Source organism: Barbus barbus (assembly GCF_936440315.1).
Source record: "Barbus barbus genome assembly, chromosome: 1".
Taxonomy (NCBI): domain Eukaryota; kingdom Metazoa; phylum Chordata; class Actinopteri; order Cypriniformes; family Cyprinidae; genus Barbus; species Barbus barbus.
In genome coordinates this window covers 32,571,206-32,585,313 of record NC_136729.1, presented here as the reverse complement: position 1 = coordinate 32,585,313, position 14,108 = coordinate 32,571,206, and the positions used below count along the sequence as shown (strand labels likewise).

The following is a 14,108-nucleotide window of genomic DNA, read 5'->3' as shown; positions in this document are numbered from 1 at the left end:
ACCAAACAAGAGAAAACATCTCAAACCCCGTTGCACACCGTTTCCAGGAAACATGTCGTTCAACCCGGAAACAGTAGCAAAACATTGGGCACCGGTGTGAGCCTGAACGTGCCTCAGCTGCCGTAGTCAGCTGCGCTGTGCATTATGGGATGAGGAAGTAATTGTTGACTGTTTGCAGTTTAGCATGGCAGGTCGCGGACAAACTTGGGTTTGTGAGGAGGTGCAGAGCCTCATAGAAATTTGTAATAATAATGTAATAGTGTTCTGTCTGCTGCATTTTACTCCTGTCTTTGTTTACTTCCAGGAGCGCCGTTGGAATTTTGCCGCACACTCTTTCTGACCAATCGAAAAGCAGTTTAGGGAATGCATTTAAAGACATCTAGCCAACAAGTGAAGCGGATGTTGTCACGTGACTGCATTTTGGTTCGTTTCAGCTGGTTCGAATCAGAGCAAACAGTGTGGTGTGAAAAGGAACCAAAACGGCTAAAAATAGCTACAATGTATAATTTTTTGCCTTTGGTTCGGACCAAATGAACCGAACTACAGATGTGAAAGCACCCTAAAAATACAAAGACGGTTCACTCATATACTTATGAATGGGAGAAAGTGAAATGCGCAATATGGCGGGATAGTCCCGCCTTCTAAATGAAAGAGCCAATCACTGATTGGTAAAGTCATTGCTTCACTGCAGCTGCAGTTAGAAGCTCTGGTTCCCATAGAAACCTGAGGCTGGATTAGCCGATGCACATGCGCAGTAATAATTTGATATTTAGAAACAACATTCAAGGGGCAGTTAATTTCAGATTTTGTTGCTGATTTGAAATATGTAATTTAATCTCGAGTTCTGCGAGCCGTTTTTGAGATTTCAGGATTCCCCCATTCATTTAGATAAGACTTGGTCTTGTTTGAGCTGCCCGGAGGCGTTGCAAATATGGTGGCTGAGTGAACAGACTTTCCTTGAAAGGGACTTTGATCAGACTATTATTCAACTACTTGCATTTGCCATTCATATTGTAGGTTGGAAATAAGGTACATTACTATTATTATTATTATACTTGGCTTTGACAGAATCACAGAGATCTCACCTTTGCCACCAGATTGTCCTGGAGTGCCTGGGAACCCTGGAACCCCAGGTACACCATCATCACCCTGCAATGGAGAACAACATGAAAAGTAAGAGACAATGTATATTTCTGTGCATAACACATTTTGACAAGTGCAAGTATGAGGCCATATTAGACAGTTTGCTGATAACTGTATTAGTACTGCTGCATCCATAGTAAATTTTATACATATTTATACTGTACTAGTGGCCTGAAAACAGCATACTTACACTCAGGCCTCGTGAGCCAGGGAAGCCCATAACTCCAGGTGAACCTTTGGGACCAGGGAAGCCAAAGGAGCCAGGAATACCTGGGAGTCCAGGCTGGCCTGGAAGACCTTTTGCTTGGTCTGCAACACCGGGTAATCCAGGAACGCCTTGACGTCCAGGTGACCCTAGAAAACCCTTATCACCTGTTAAAAAGAAAAAAAAAACATTTTGTTTTTACTGAGATTTACTGAATGACTGGTTCTTTTATCACAAGTTTAAATGAAAATGTCATTAATAACTCCACTGAACTTTACTCTCTACAGAACAGCTCAACATCACAAGTCCATGAACACCTTTATGCCACTAAACAGCATGAATTTATCATTAGAATCTAAGGAACTGAGGTCTAATTGGATGGTCTGTCCACTTTTGTACCTCTTGGTCCTGGGAAACCAGGCAGTCCACCACCTCCTGGGTCACCTTTTTGACCCTTTTCCAGCTGCTCTACTGGAAGCACTGGAGAGGGTCCTGGAAGACCAGGAACACCACGTTCCCCTTTAAAACACAAACATATATCCATTAATTTAGTACATTAATTGTATTACTGCAGTGCATTTTAAAATATAATTACAATAAACTATTTTATATCTTGGTTCTTTCTGAAGTTCTGAATTTACATTTACATTTACATTTACGCATTTAGCAGACGCTTTTATCCAAAGCGACTTACATTGCATTCAAGTTACAGTTTCTACATTTTATCAGCTCTTGCTTTCCCTGGGAATTGAACCCATGATCTTGGCGTTGCTAGCGCCATGCTCTACTATTTGAGCTACAGGAAAGCTGAATTCTTGTTTGAGTGCTTTCTTAACTAAAAATCCACAATCAAATGTCCTGCTCCTGCATCAATATACCTTTGGTTCCTCTTGATCCAGTTCCTCCAGGTAAGCCATCCTGCCCAGCAAAACCAGGTAAACCTTTAACACCTGGGCCACCTGGGACTCCAGGAGAACCAGGAAAACCTGGGAATCCCAACAATCCAAGAGACCCCTTCTCCCCTTGAACACAGACAACAAAATATCCACGTTATAATAATTAAAAGTAAAATGTGCTCATTAGACTATTTTATGCTATTTGAAACAATCTCTGAGATGCTTGTTTCCTGTCTTTGTGATAATGCATAGCCTAACAAATTTCAATAGTGTGGTTTAGAGATAAAAGCATGTTAAAATGACTGCAGAAGTGAATCTAGAATAGCTTCAATCAACAATATAACTCAAGAAAGCCAAATCAGTTTAAATAATAAGCTCTTTCTGCAATATCATACCCTTTATTCCTGGTCTTCCAGGTATGCCTGGTCGTGTTCCAATGCCAGGGGGACCAGGAGGTCCCCTAAATCCCTGTGACCCTGGGAAGCCAGGAAGTCCTGGTGTACCCTTTATTCCACCAGGCCCTGGAGGCCCTGGATCTCCTCTCACACCCTTCAGCCCTGGGAAACCTGTTGGGGAAATTAAAAAATATATATATAATATAGGCATTAGCTCTGAAAGATTTTTTTTTTAATGAGATGTAAATAAACTCACAATACTGTACAGGTGAATAGACTTACCCAACAAAGAAATACTTTAAAGACAGCATGCAGTGCTTTAAATAACAGGTAATTAAAGAAAAAAACAAGCAAATTCTAAAGAATTTTAAATGACTAAAAGATGCAATAAATGTTGACATAAAAACAAACATTTACTGATATTTGCTGTACTGGGCGAAAACAACATTTCACAATTTGTGGAAATGTCAGTTTAATGTAAAGTGTAATTATAGACTGAATGTACAAGAAGCTGAAACATACTTTCATGACTAACTAAAGTTGACATGACTAACTAAAGATGCTGCTGTTTACCAGTAGGTGGGTTTGTGGTTAAAGGCACACAAGCACATCAGGATTAAAGCAAGTTCTGAGGCTAGATTGTTAGATTAGAGGCTAGATTTCTCAAATTCATTGAACCTGAGGATTAGTATTTAAGCACACAAGTTTTAGGCCATCTTTTACACGTGAGTGCACTATGTGCATCCTGCTTCATAGTACACAAACACACAAAAAGATGGAGGAATACAACCACTCCAGTGATAAAAGACCATGGATGAACATTTTTTAATAAATGGTCAATCCAAGAAATTTCAAATAAACATTTTGCAGATCCAAATAAACAAATTAATTCTGCATTGTTACTATGAACAAACTACTCTATTGGTTTGAAATAGATGAGAGTTCATCCAAAAATGACTGTCATTTTCTGTCATCGTTTTGGGTGAAATATTAATTAGGAGGACTGGAAACACAAGGAAAGACAAGTGCAGTAAAGGGTTAGTTCACCCAAAAATGAAAATTAGCCTGTGATTTACTCACCCTCGAGGCATCCTAGGTGAATATGACTTTCTTCTTTAAAATGAATCCAATCGGAGTTATATAAAAAATTGTCCTGGTAATTCCAAGTGTTATTATTGCAGTGGGCGGGTGTTTCTGTTTAACAGTCCAAAACACGTCAAATAAAGTGCGTGCATGGATAAAAAAAAATATATCCATATTTCAAATATGGAAGCCATTCCGGCGGATGACGTAGGACGTACGGTCACACACGCGCCTCTGAGATATGCTAGTCTCGCGAGTTTGTTTACAGGAGTCTCCTCTTAGCTTATATCAAAATCCTCTGACATTTTTATTTACAAATCCTCGTTTTGTACTTCTAATTTATGACCGCCATTTTGTTTTCTTCTCTCTCCACGTTTCTCACTAATCATACAACGCCGACGTCCTACATCATCCACCAGAACGGCTTCCATGTACCACAGTTAGATGAAGTGAGAGAGAAGTGTTTATTACGTTTGAAATATGGATATTTTTCTTACAAAACGCATGAATTCGCTACAGGAGGCCTTTATTCACCCCCCAGATCCGTGTAAGGCACGTTTTATTATGGATGCGCATGCTTTATTTGACTACTTTTGGACTGTTGTACAAAAACACCCACCTACTCCCATTCTAACGCTTGGAAGAGCAAGGATCATTTTTAATACAACTCCGATTGGATTCGTCTGAAAGGAGGAAGTCATATACACCTAGGATGCCTCGAGGGTGTGTAAAACACTTTTGGGTGAACTAACCCTTTAAGAGGAAGCATTGCAAGAGTGTGAATTGTGTGTTAGAGGAACATCAACACCAAATGGAGGGCATCAGGGAGGACAATATTTCTCACCTTGGCAGCCTAGTGAAGTGACCCAACACCAAATTTAGAAGAGGGTGACACCACGAATGGAAGGACGGGAGGGTGGAAATGATGGTGATGAAAAAAGAGAAGGAAGGGAGGATGACCATAGAGAAAAGAATATTGAAAACAGATATTTTTGTGAGGAAGATCAGTAAACAGGCTGACAAAGACTGATGAGAAGAGAAAGAGCCAGTGAAACATTTTACTGTAACTCAAATCTACAGTAGTAAACAATACTCACATGAAAATTTAAATCAAACCATAACAACCCAGGTTATTAAGATAGATTAAAAAAATGATGCCTCATGACAAAGTCTTCGAAGTTGAGTAGATATGCCAAAAATTTAAATGTGAAAGGTCTAACTGAAAAAATTGCTTACTGTAGAACTCGAGGCAGAGTTTACTCTAGTATATGTATCTGAGCAGTTCTTGTTGAACAAATACTCATTTTATTACATAGAACGCCAAAATTGATTTGATTTGGTTACCTGGAGGTCCATCAAATCCCTTAGCTCCAGGTGGCCCTCTGGGACCAGGAACACCCCCGGGAGGGATTTCTCCTGGTGGACCTATGGGACCTACAAGACCAGGAATTCCCTCCACACCTCGTTCTCCCTTTATGCCAGGAAAGCCATTGCGTCCATCATTACCTGAGGAGAAATGCATTATCTTGATATTTAGCATGACTTATAAATGTCTAACAGGATTGGTGCTAATGACATTGTTGGTAGTTGCTATGTGAAAACTTACCAGGCCTCCCTAGTAAACCAGGCACACCAGGTTGACCCTTGTCTCCTGGCTCTCCTGGTCTCCCTGGAGAACCTGGACCTCCAGGAGTGGCCCCAAGCACCACACCGGGCTCTCCCTTAGCTCCTGGCAAACCTGGAAAACCATCTCTTCCTGGAGGCCCTGGTAAGCCAGCATTTGTTATTCCTGGTAAACCTGGATCTCCTCTGGGTCCGGGGAACCCTAATCATAAGATTTAAAGAGATTTAAATTTAAAAAGATGCAGTCACATTCATGAAATTGGTCCATTGTCTCTTCTAAACAGCGTAGAGACATAAGAAGCACTGCTCAAACAGAAGACAATTTCAAACCAAAAGCAGCAAAGGATTGTGTTGCTCAATGAGGTGATTTCATGTTACCAACTTGAAAATGAGTGAAATTTGCATGGGGAAATTTTTCACCCTCCTGTGAAAATCCCAATCACACAGATTCCTATTGGAATGACTGGATTTTGAATGCAAAATTTCAACAGTAAATGTTACTGCACCTCGATGAAATTTGATGCAGAATAATGCAATTGCTATTATACTTTTAAATATATGGCTAGCCCAAACAAGCTGACCAATTATATGTACAATCTGTGGTTAGATGGCACAGCCATTCACATTTGGGGCTGTAATCTTACCCTGAGGTCCTGGCTGACCACCAGAGCCTGGTTCTCCTCTCTCACCCTTTGGCCCATCAAACCCTGGGCGCCCACTTGCTCCTGGGGAACCAGGCTGACCCTTTGGCCCTAATATATTTTTATGCACACAAACATGCAAAAGAACACGTTTTAGCATTTTAAATGTTAAATCACTCTTTACAGTTAAATTACTACAATTATCAACTTTAATATACTTTTAGAAATGAAATTACCTGACACCCCAGGATTTCCGAAGTATCCTTGATCTCCAAGTTCACCAGGAATCCTACAGGGCAGTGGTGTTCCTGTTGACATCCATATCATTGTCAGTAACATATAAAACGGTCAATGATGGCCCATTCCACACACATTCCCTACAACTAACCATAAACCAAGTATTAATGCTGCCTTCACGTGCTATTGGAAATTTCGTATTTCCCACTTATGAAGTCGTGATTACGAGCTTGTCGTATTCAAGTGCTTTAGAATCAGAATCAGATAATGTCGGAAAGAATAAAATGTAGCATCCCATTGGTTGACAATCATATAAACATTTACCGCGCTATACATGCAGTTCGCTGACAATTCTGGAATTTCGGTCAAATACATGCTTATTTCACTTCTTATAAAACATACAATTTGCTTCGAATGATCGTTCATATCTAGCCTATAAATACACTACTTTAGCGACAAGACAAAGGGATGTAGTTGTTGTGAGAACAGCATTGACAGCAGCAATGGTTGTCCCCTTCACCATGTTTAAAATTTATGACCCGCCCAACTCGGAAACTCGGGTATCAAAATTTCTGAATTTCCCAGTAGTAAATATGACTTAAGAGGCCGTTCATGTCCAATTTCCGACTAGGAAGCTCGTATTTACGATAATTCCTATAGCACGTGAAAGCAGCATAAAAGATGGGTGTTTGCGTAAATTGTTAGTTAAAATGTATCGGAACACCTGAGATAAGTTAATGTTGGCTGATAAGAAAACGGACAGGAGAGAATATTGTAACTATGCCGTTACACTGCAGTCCAGCATTATGGACATTTCCTGAACTGTCCTGAAAATGATTACAAAACACATAAAACCACATTTTAATGTGGAGGGCAGGGAGATCTCATCTGCTGTCAATTACCACAGAAAAGTTTGGTATTTTAGGGTCTCTTACCTAGTTGCTAATTAGTATGCATATTACTAGAATATTAGCCATTTATTAGTAGTAATTAAGCACATATGAATGCCTTATTCTTCATGACCTTATTCTACATCCCTAATCCTACCCAATACCTAAACTTAACAACCTTACTAACTATTAATAAGCAGCAAATTAGGAATTTATTGAGGGAAAAGTCGTAGTTAATAGTTAATAAGTGTTCATAATGTTCTGAAGCAGCTTAACAGAAACCCGTACTTTAAAAAGACAACAGAAATGTGTACAGTAATGCACATACAATGAAAATGCTTTTCAGAGGGTTTAAAAATAATGTGCAGCTTGTATTTTTCTTTTAGAACTTATAATAATTAAAGTGCATATATTAATTATTATATTAATACTTCTGTTGTTGCATTTGTCCATCCATGGGTGTATATTGCAAAAGTGTTAATTGGCTTTACATGGTAATAACATAACATTTTGGAAATAATGTTAGTAAGTGCCAGAGCTTTATGCATAATTTTATCCATAGGCTCATAATAACATGTAACAGGGTGTACTTTCAGTGTTGCAATACATTGCTGCATAGACTTCCATTGTAAGTGCATGGACCGAAAAGTCCAAAACTTTCGTATGCGTTTTTTCGTATTCATACAAAAAAATTGTCACGCACGGAAACCTTGCATACTGAGTCAGATGTGTATTAATTAATCAGTTGCAAAAAAATGTGCAAAACAGTAGCCTACTAAATGGAGACTTCAAGCATCGAGGATGATTTTGTTGTCTTCTTGCTTCTTAAAAAAAGAAAAAGAAAGGAAATACTGGGTCCATCCAATCCTGAGATATAGCCTAGAGAGGACGGAGAGTTCCCCCTCCTTTTATTAAGGAGCAGCGGGATTATCACGGGCGATTCAAAGTTAACTTCAAGATGTCAGTGGCTCAGTTTAATGCTTTACTAGTGATACTAGAGCCACATATTAAAAAGAAGACCACCAGTTTCTGTGAACTCAGTGTGCAAGGATCTATATACAGTGCTTTGTGCTGCGAGACGAAGTGGATGAACTTGACAATCACCATTCTGGATTTTGGCGTTCGCTTATACGGTGGCTCATTACTGTCAAAAAACACCTCTCAAAATGCTTGCTACGAATGCAAAAAACAGAAAAAAATCAAACCTGATCCGAATTTTTTTATGACGGAAGTAAATTTCGGAGGAAGTGTGTAAAGGTGATTGACATATCGTGCGGTCGTATTTATTTTTTAACGTGCAAACATTTCGGATGAGAATTTCGGACTCTTCTGTGGTAATTGACGGCATGTCATGGTTGTTTGTGACCAAGGTGTACAAGTGTTAGAACTGATGTCGTGTCGCTACAAAGGGGATGCAACGCAAATTTGAGTAATGGGCCTTTGATGGTGTAGCAGAGTTTTTAAATGTGATAAAAGATTCTTCAAAATGTGATTTATTTTCATACTACAAAAAAAGAAAAGAAAAAGAAAATAACCAATCCTTCCCCAGTAAGGTCAGTATAGAAGGGCTAATAACATGCACAAAGATTGCTAAATGACTGGCAAAAGAGGGCTGTAATACGGCGACTACCACTTTTCCAGAATGGCAAGAGACTAACTGGATTAGACATCTCAAGCTAAAGGGAAGTCATAATGAAGGTAAGGTATGGTCAGGTTTGGTGGACACTACAGCTGTCTGATACAGTCAGGCCATTGGAAAATGTTGATTTATATTTTACTGGCTACAGCTCTGGGCTTCACATCTCACCTCCCTCTTCCAAAGAGGCATCATTAAGCCCCGTCTGCCCACAGCTGTCACCTAGTCAGACAACATGCAAGGGCAAGAGAGATTGCAAGAGAAGCTGTCAATCAATCGGTTGAGGAATCAGTTCATTCGGGCAGCATCAATAAGAAATCAAATGCATAAGAATGAAAATGATTGTGCCTTTAGTAGATAATTAAAAAGCTCATTCAAATATTCCAGCACATTCGGTTAATGCAGTGCAAATAAGGAAATCAAAAGGGGTACATGTGCAGGGCTGCGTCAATGCCATTCCATTACTAAGAGAGAGAGATGGAGAGCATGCAGAGAAGTGAAAGGATTTGATGATTCAGACATGGATGTTAAGACTTGTTATGATTTAATTGCACCTGCTCAATTTCTCTCTGAATGGAATGGCTTGCAAAGAGGTCAAAAGTTCTGTTAGCACAGGCAAAATGTAAAGATTCATTTGCACACCCATTCACTCTCACACATGTCCAAAGTTTGACAAGATGAATGCTTGTCAAGATGAGGTATAGCAACCTCTAAACTGAAGCTCTTTCAAACAAGCTCATCTTATACTGTTTAATCTTATACCGTAAACTCACAAAACAAGCTTAATATGCTAAGTGGGCCTCTTGAGGAGATTGAGAAGGCTTGTATTGACAAAATACCACCTTCATTGGTGTACATCCAATTAATTCACTGTATATGAAATATGAATATAAGTTGTTTTAAAAAGTAGGCTAATCACATACATTACATTTCAACTTATTAATTGGTAATAATAACACGTAACAATATCACATAATCTGTATAATTAGTTTTTTTTTTTACATAAAATATTTTAGACTATGTATTTATTGTTAAAGTGTTACTGAGTTGTTTCTTTTACTTACCTGGAGATCCTTTAGGTCCAGGTGTTCCAGGAAGACCATTGAATCCAGGATCACCTTGTGACCCTTTGAACCCAGCTGCACCAGGATAGCCAATACCAGGTTCACCCCTGTCACCGGGACGACCTTTGAACCCTGGAATACCAGGAAACCCTTTATCTCCAGACACACCAAAACCAGGCTCCCCCTGTAGAGAAAGAACTTGAGAAATTTAGAGATCTCACTAGTTGAAAGTCAGAATCAGAATTACTACAAGCAACAAGGGCCACATGTCTTTAGCAATGATTACAGAGCTGATGAAATGAAAAGACAGAACGAGAAAAAAAATTAGGAAAAGGAAAATCTACTCACAGGTAGACCTGGTTCTCCAGGGAAGCCAGGAGATCCATCCTTTCCGGGGTTGCCGCTTGCTCCAAGTGGTCCAGGAAAACCCTGTTGACCCATATCACCTTTTTGTCCTCTGCCTTCTGGGAAGAAAGAATTACCTTTCTCTCCTTTACGCCCTTTAAAGCCTCTGTCACCTGCACGACCCTAAAACAAAAAGCAAAGCAAGACCTATCATTTTAAACAATTTTGGAAGTTACCTGATGATCCCAATGTTTCTCGATGATCAATAAGACAATATGGTATTAAATGCTTTACACCAGACTCCTAAACAAACAACAAAACCTGTAACCTTAGCAGTGAACTTTTGTGATTTATATTGCACCACTCTCACCACCAAGTTGCTACCTCTCCATGTAACATCATTCAGCACCCCCCGAAAAACATCAAGGCATTAGCCCAATTGATCCAAGCTAATGTTTTAATAATTAATATCTTACCTCAAGGCCCTGTGGACCACGGGATCCTGAGAAGCCTAGGTCACCAATTTCTCCCTTCACTCCATTGAGTCCTATAAAACCCGTGGGCCCTGGAGGCCCTCGAGGTCCCAGTGCACCAATTGTTCCTCCACCCAAACAGTTGCAGTCACCATTTTCACCTGCAAGAGTCAAGCAGGGAAGAAGGCCATGTAAATCATTCAACATAATAGTAAAAATACTTCTCATTTCAGTTCTACAACAAAGTGCCTCACCTTTAAACCCTATAAAGCCTCTGTCTCCAGGAGGTCCTCTTGGACCAGGAAAACCAGGTAGTCCAGCGGAGAACAGGTTTACTAGATAGAATGATAAAATAAGAAATGTGGTAACCTGCAGCTGCTACCCCAAGGATCTACTTCTATTTGATTTGACCCACAAAAATTACTTTCTTGGTGTGATCTAATTTGTCAAGTTTCGTGAAATTAAGATGGCTATCATCATCTGCAAATGCTTACATGTACTGCCTGGTGGTCCAGGGAGACCTGGAGGTCCAGGAAAGCCCTGATTTCCAGGAAGTCCTTCAGGACCATAAGACTCCCGACCTCGGTTTCCCCTCTGTCCTTTGGGTCCACGGCCACCGGGGAACCCAGAGATGCCTGGACGACCTAAATAGAAAACCAAAACTCATGGTTATCATCATATTGACACAATATAGACACTAGGATGTTGTGGATGGTTGCCAAGGCATTTCAATGCCATTGCTAAGGAGTTTTGAGTGGTTGTTCGCATGCTGCTATGCGATTGTTTCAATGAATAAAAAATATACCGTGTGACTAGTGAAGTCCAACCAATTGCTGAACCAAAAGCCATTAAAAAGTCTGTGTAAACTGTGTAAGTTTTTAAAACTTATCATTGAATTTGTCATTATTTGACAATGTAACTGCATTTCTTCTTCCTAAATATTTCTTTCTTAAAAATACTAAAAGGATTATTAAATTTCTTTTGATTCACATCCTTATTGTTTAGACAGGTTTTCTGGTCTTTAGATGTTGTATATCCTGTTGCTTTGTTCTGTCATGTTTGGCGTTGACGACAATATCCTGACACCTATGTTACATGTTTTGTCCTGGTTCCTATTTCTTTGGGGTTATCTCTTGGTTGTGAGCTCTCCTGTTCCTTTTGTGTCTGGGTCCTGGCAATTCTGTCTAGTTCGGTGTCAGTTCTGGTGCCATGACCCAGATGCTCCATGTCGTGTCTTTCATTGTGGGGATGTGGCTTGGGTTGTTAATTCCCTTTCCATGTGCTCTTTGGTTAGTTTGGTGTGTTGTAATTAATCTTTTGGAGCACATGTCTTATGGTGGTTCATTTGCTCTCGTTTTGTAATTTTTGTTTGGATTCTGTCATGTTTGTTTCTATGTGCCATGTCCTCTCCAGTCTAACGTCTTGATCATGCCCTCGTTACTTTTTCAACAACCATAGTGGAACAAAAACGTCCTCAACAAGCTGCATGACCTGAGCCATAAAGCCTTAAAATCCAAAAGTATGTCAGTAGTACCTGTGAGAAAAGCAGGTTGTCCCGGAGGACCAGGCTGACCAGGAAACCCTGGAAACCCTGCATCTCCAGTTATCCCCGGATAACCAGGAAAGCCAGGATCACCTGGAGGACCTAGGTACAAGTAAATTGAATAATCACTGAAGACTGTACATCAGCATACATATGAGTATGTACATGAGAGATCAGAAAAACAATTAACATATATAAGATCACAAAATTGTATGAAATTGAATAATGTTTTATTAAGATAAATGATACCTGATACCTTTAATTCCACCTACTGGATCCACAATCGGTCCAGGTGGACCTGGGTCTCCTCTTTCACCCTTAAAAATATATTTACAATATGATACTGTGTAACATAATTCTGTTTATGAAATATATATATTTGTGTTTTTCTTGTTCCCTGTTCTGACCTTTATGCCGGTAAAACCTTGTTGTCCTGGAAAACCAGGAGTCCCAGGGAAGCCCTACAGAGGTGAGAGAAAAGATGGTTGTATCTAATGAAGATATAAGAGGAAAACAGTTTAGAGTATAGATTTTCATATCTACCTTAATCCCAGGAAACCCAGGAGGACCGTTCAGACCAGGTGGACCCTGCCATGTTGAAAAAAAAAAAAAAAGGAAGTTCCGGTTAATTTGAAACCAACAAAATATCACCCTATGGTAAATCACAAAATGCAGCAGTAACATTACCTACCCTTGAGCCTGGCAAGCCCAGGATTCCCTTTTCTCCAGTCTCACCTCTGTACCCAAATGGGCCCTATATATGCACAACAATGTGTGTGTCAGTTTCAAATAGTAACATAACAAACATGAATTGGGAGAACAAGCTCTCTTTGATTACTCACTGGTGGTCCTGGTCTCCCTGGAAAACCTGGAGCACCGCCATAGCCTTGATCACCCTAAAGAAGAGAGAGAGAGAGAGAGAGAGAGAGAGAGAAGACTGAGAATTCATCATGTCACTTTGTGTTTTTTAAAACAATTGACTGGGCTGGGGATTACACCTAAAAATCAACCGAGTTCATTTTTAAACCTTTTCTCTCCAGATTTTAGTATTTTAGTGTAAAAATGGCATAACAAGTTGAACCAATATGAGAACAATATGTACTGTGAATGCAGAAAATTTATCAAGAGAAAACTCCTGAGAAAGAAGCTTCAATGATACTGATATTTCTATGGTCAAGAAATATTACATAACATGTAATACATTACGCAGCAATTGTTGTACACATCTATGCTTGAAATCCACAAATTTCAATTCAGTTGAATGTCCTTTGTTATGATTTGGGCTCCAAATGAAACAAACAAGAATCTTAAATTGAACACCTACATAATATAAACTACAGCTCAAAAGTTTAAGGTCGGTAAGACTTCTTTATTGTTTTTGAAAGAAGTCTTTTATGCTTACCAAGGCTTCATTGATTTGATCAAAAATGCAATAAAAACAGTACTGTGACATATACCAAATAACTGTTTTCTATTTGATTTGGTGCTTAAGAAACATTTCACATTGTTATGAATGCAGAAATCAGTTGTGCTGTTTAATAATAAACTGAATAATAAGCTGAATAGAATGTTCAAAAGAACAGAAATGTTTTGAAATAGAAATCTTTTGTAATATTATAAAAGTCACTGTTGTCACTTTAGATCAAATTCATTCATCCTTGCTGAATAAAATTATACCTTATAATAAAAAAAATCTTATAATAGTGTAAACCATGTTTGTGTCTTCAGATGAAAAGAAATGAAGGTTTTTGAGGAAAACATTCCAGGATTTTTCTCCATATAGTGGACTTCAATGGTGGCCAATAGGTTGAAGGTCCAAATTGCAGTTTCAATGCAGCTTAAAAGGACTCTACATGATCCTAGCCGAGGATACGGGTCTTATCTAGTGAAATGATCGGTCACTTTCTAAAAAAATTTTTATAAAATAAAAATAG

At 39.1% G+C, this 14,108-nt stretch overlaps 1 protein-coding gene across 1 annotated transcript in view; it reads right to left on the bottom strand.

Moving 5' to 3' along the window:
- LOC306874048 (uncharacterized protein) overlaps positions 1-14,108 on the bottom strand; it is a 110,011-nt gene that overhangs the window by 8,556 nt on the left and 87,347 nt on the right. Inside the window, exons 13-32 of the mRNA XM_079423768.1 lie at positions 13,017-13,070; positions 12,866-12,928; positions 12,718-12,762; positions 12,582-12,635; positions 12,431-12,491; positions 12,166-12,276; positions 11,126-11,275; positions 10,886-10,966; positions 10,635-10,792; positions 10,162-10,341; positions 9,814-9,997; positions 6,223-6,294; positions 5,990-6,097; positions 5,329-5,547; positions 5,067-5,228; positions 2,640-2,810; positions 2,227-2,370; positions 1,748-1,867; positions 1,334-1,515; positions 1,086-1,149 (exon numbers count right to left, since the gene is read on the bottom strand). Of these exons, the coding sequence (XP_079279894.1) occupies positions 1,086-1,149; positions 1,334-1,515; positions 1,748-1,867; positions 2,227-2,370; positions 2,640-2,810; positions 5,067-5,228; positions 5,329-5,547; positions 5,990-6,097; positions 6,223-6,294; positions 9,814-9,997; positions 10,162-10,341; positions 10,635-10,792; positions 10,886-10,966; positions 11,126-11,275; positions 12,166-12,276; positions 12,431-12,491; positions 12,582-12,635; positions 12,718-12,762; positions 12,866-12,928; positions 13,017-13,070 (2,383 nt within the window). The remainder of the gene's footprint in view (positions 1-1,085; positions 1,150-1,333; positions 1,516-1,747; positions 1,868-2,226; positions 2,371-2,639; positions 2,811-5,066; positions 5,229-5,328; positions 5,548-5,989; positions 6,098-6,222; positions 6,295-9,813; positions 9,998-10,161; positions 10,342-10,634; positions 10,793-10,885; positions 10,967-11,125; positions 11,276-12,165; positions 12,277-12,430; positions 12,492-12,581; positions 12,636-12,717; positions 12,763-12,865; positions 12,929-13,016; positions 13,071-14,108) is intronic.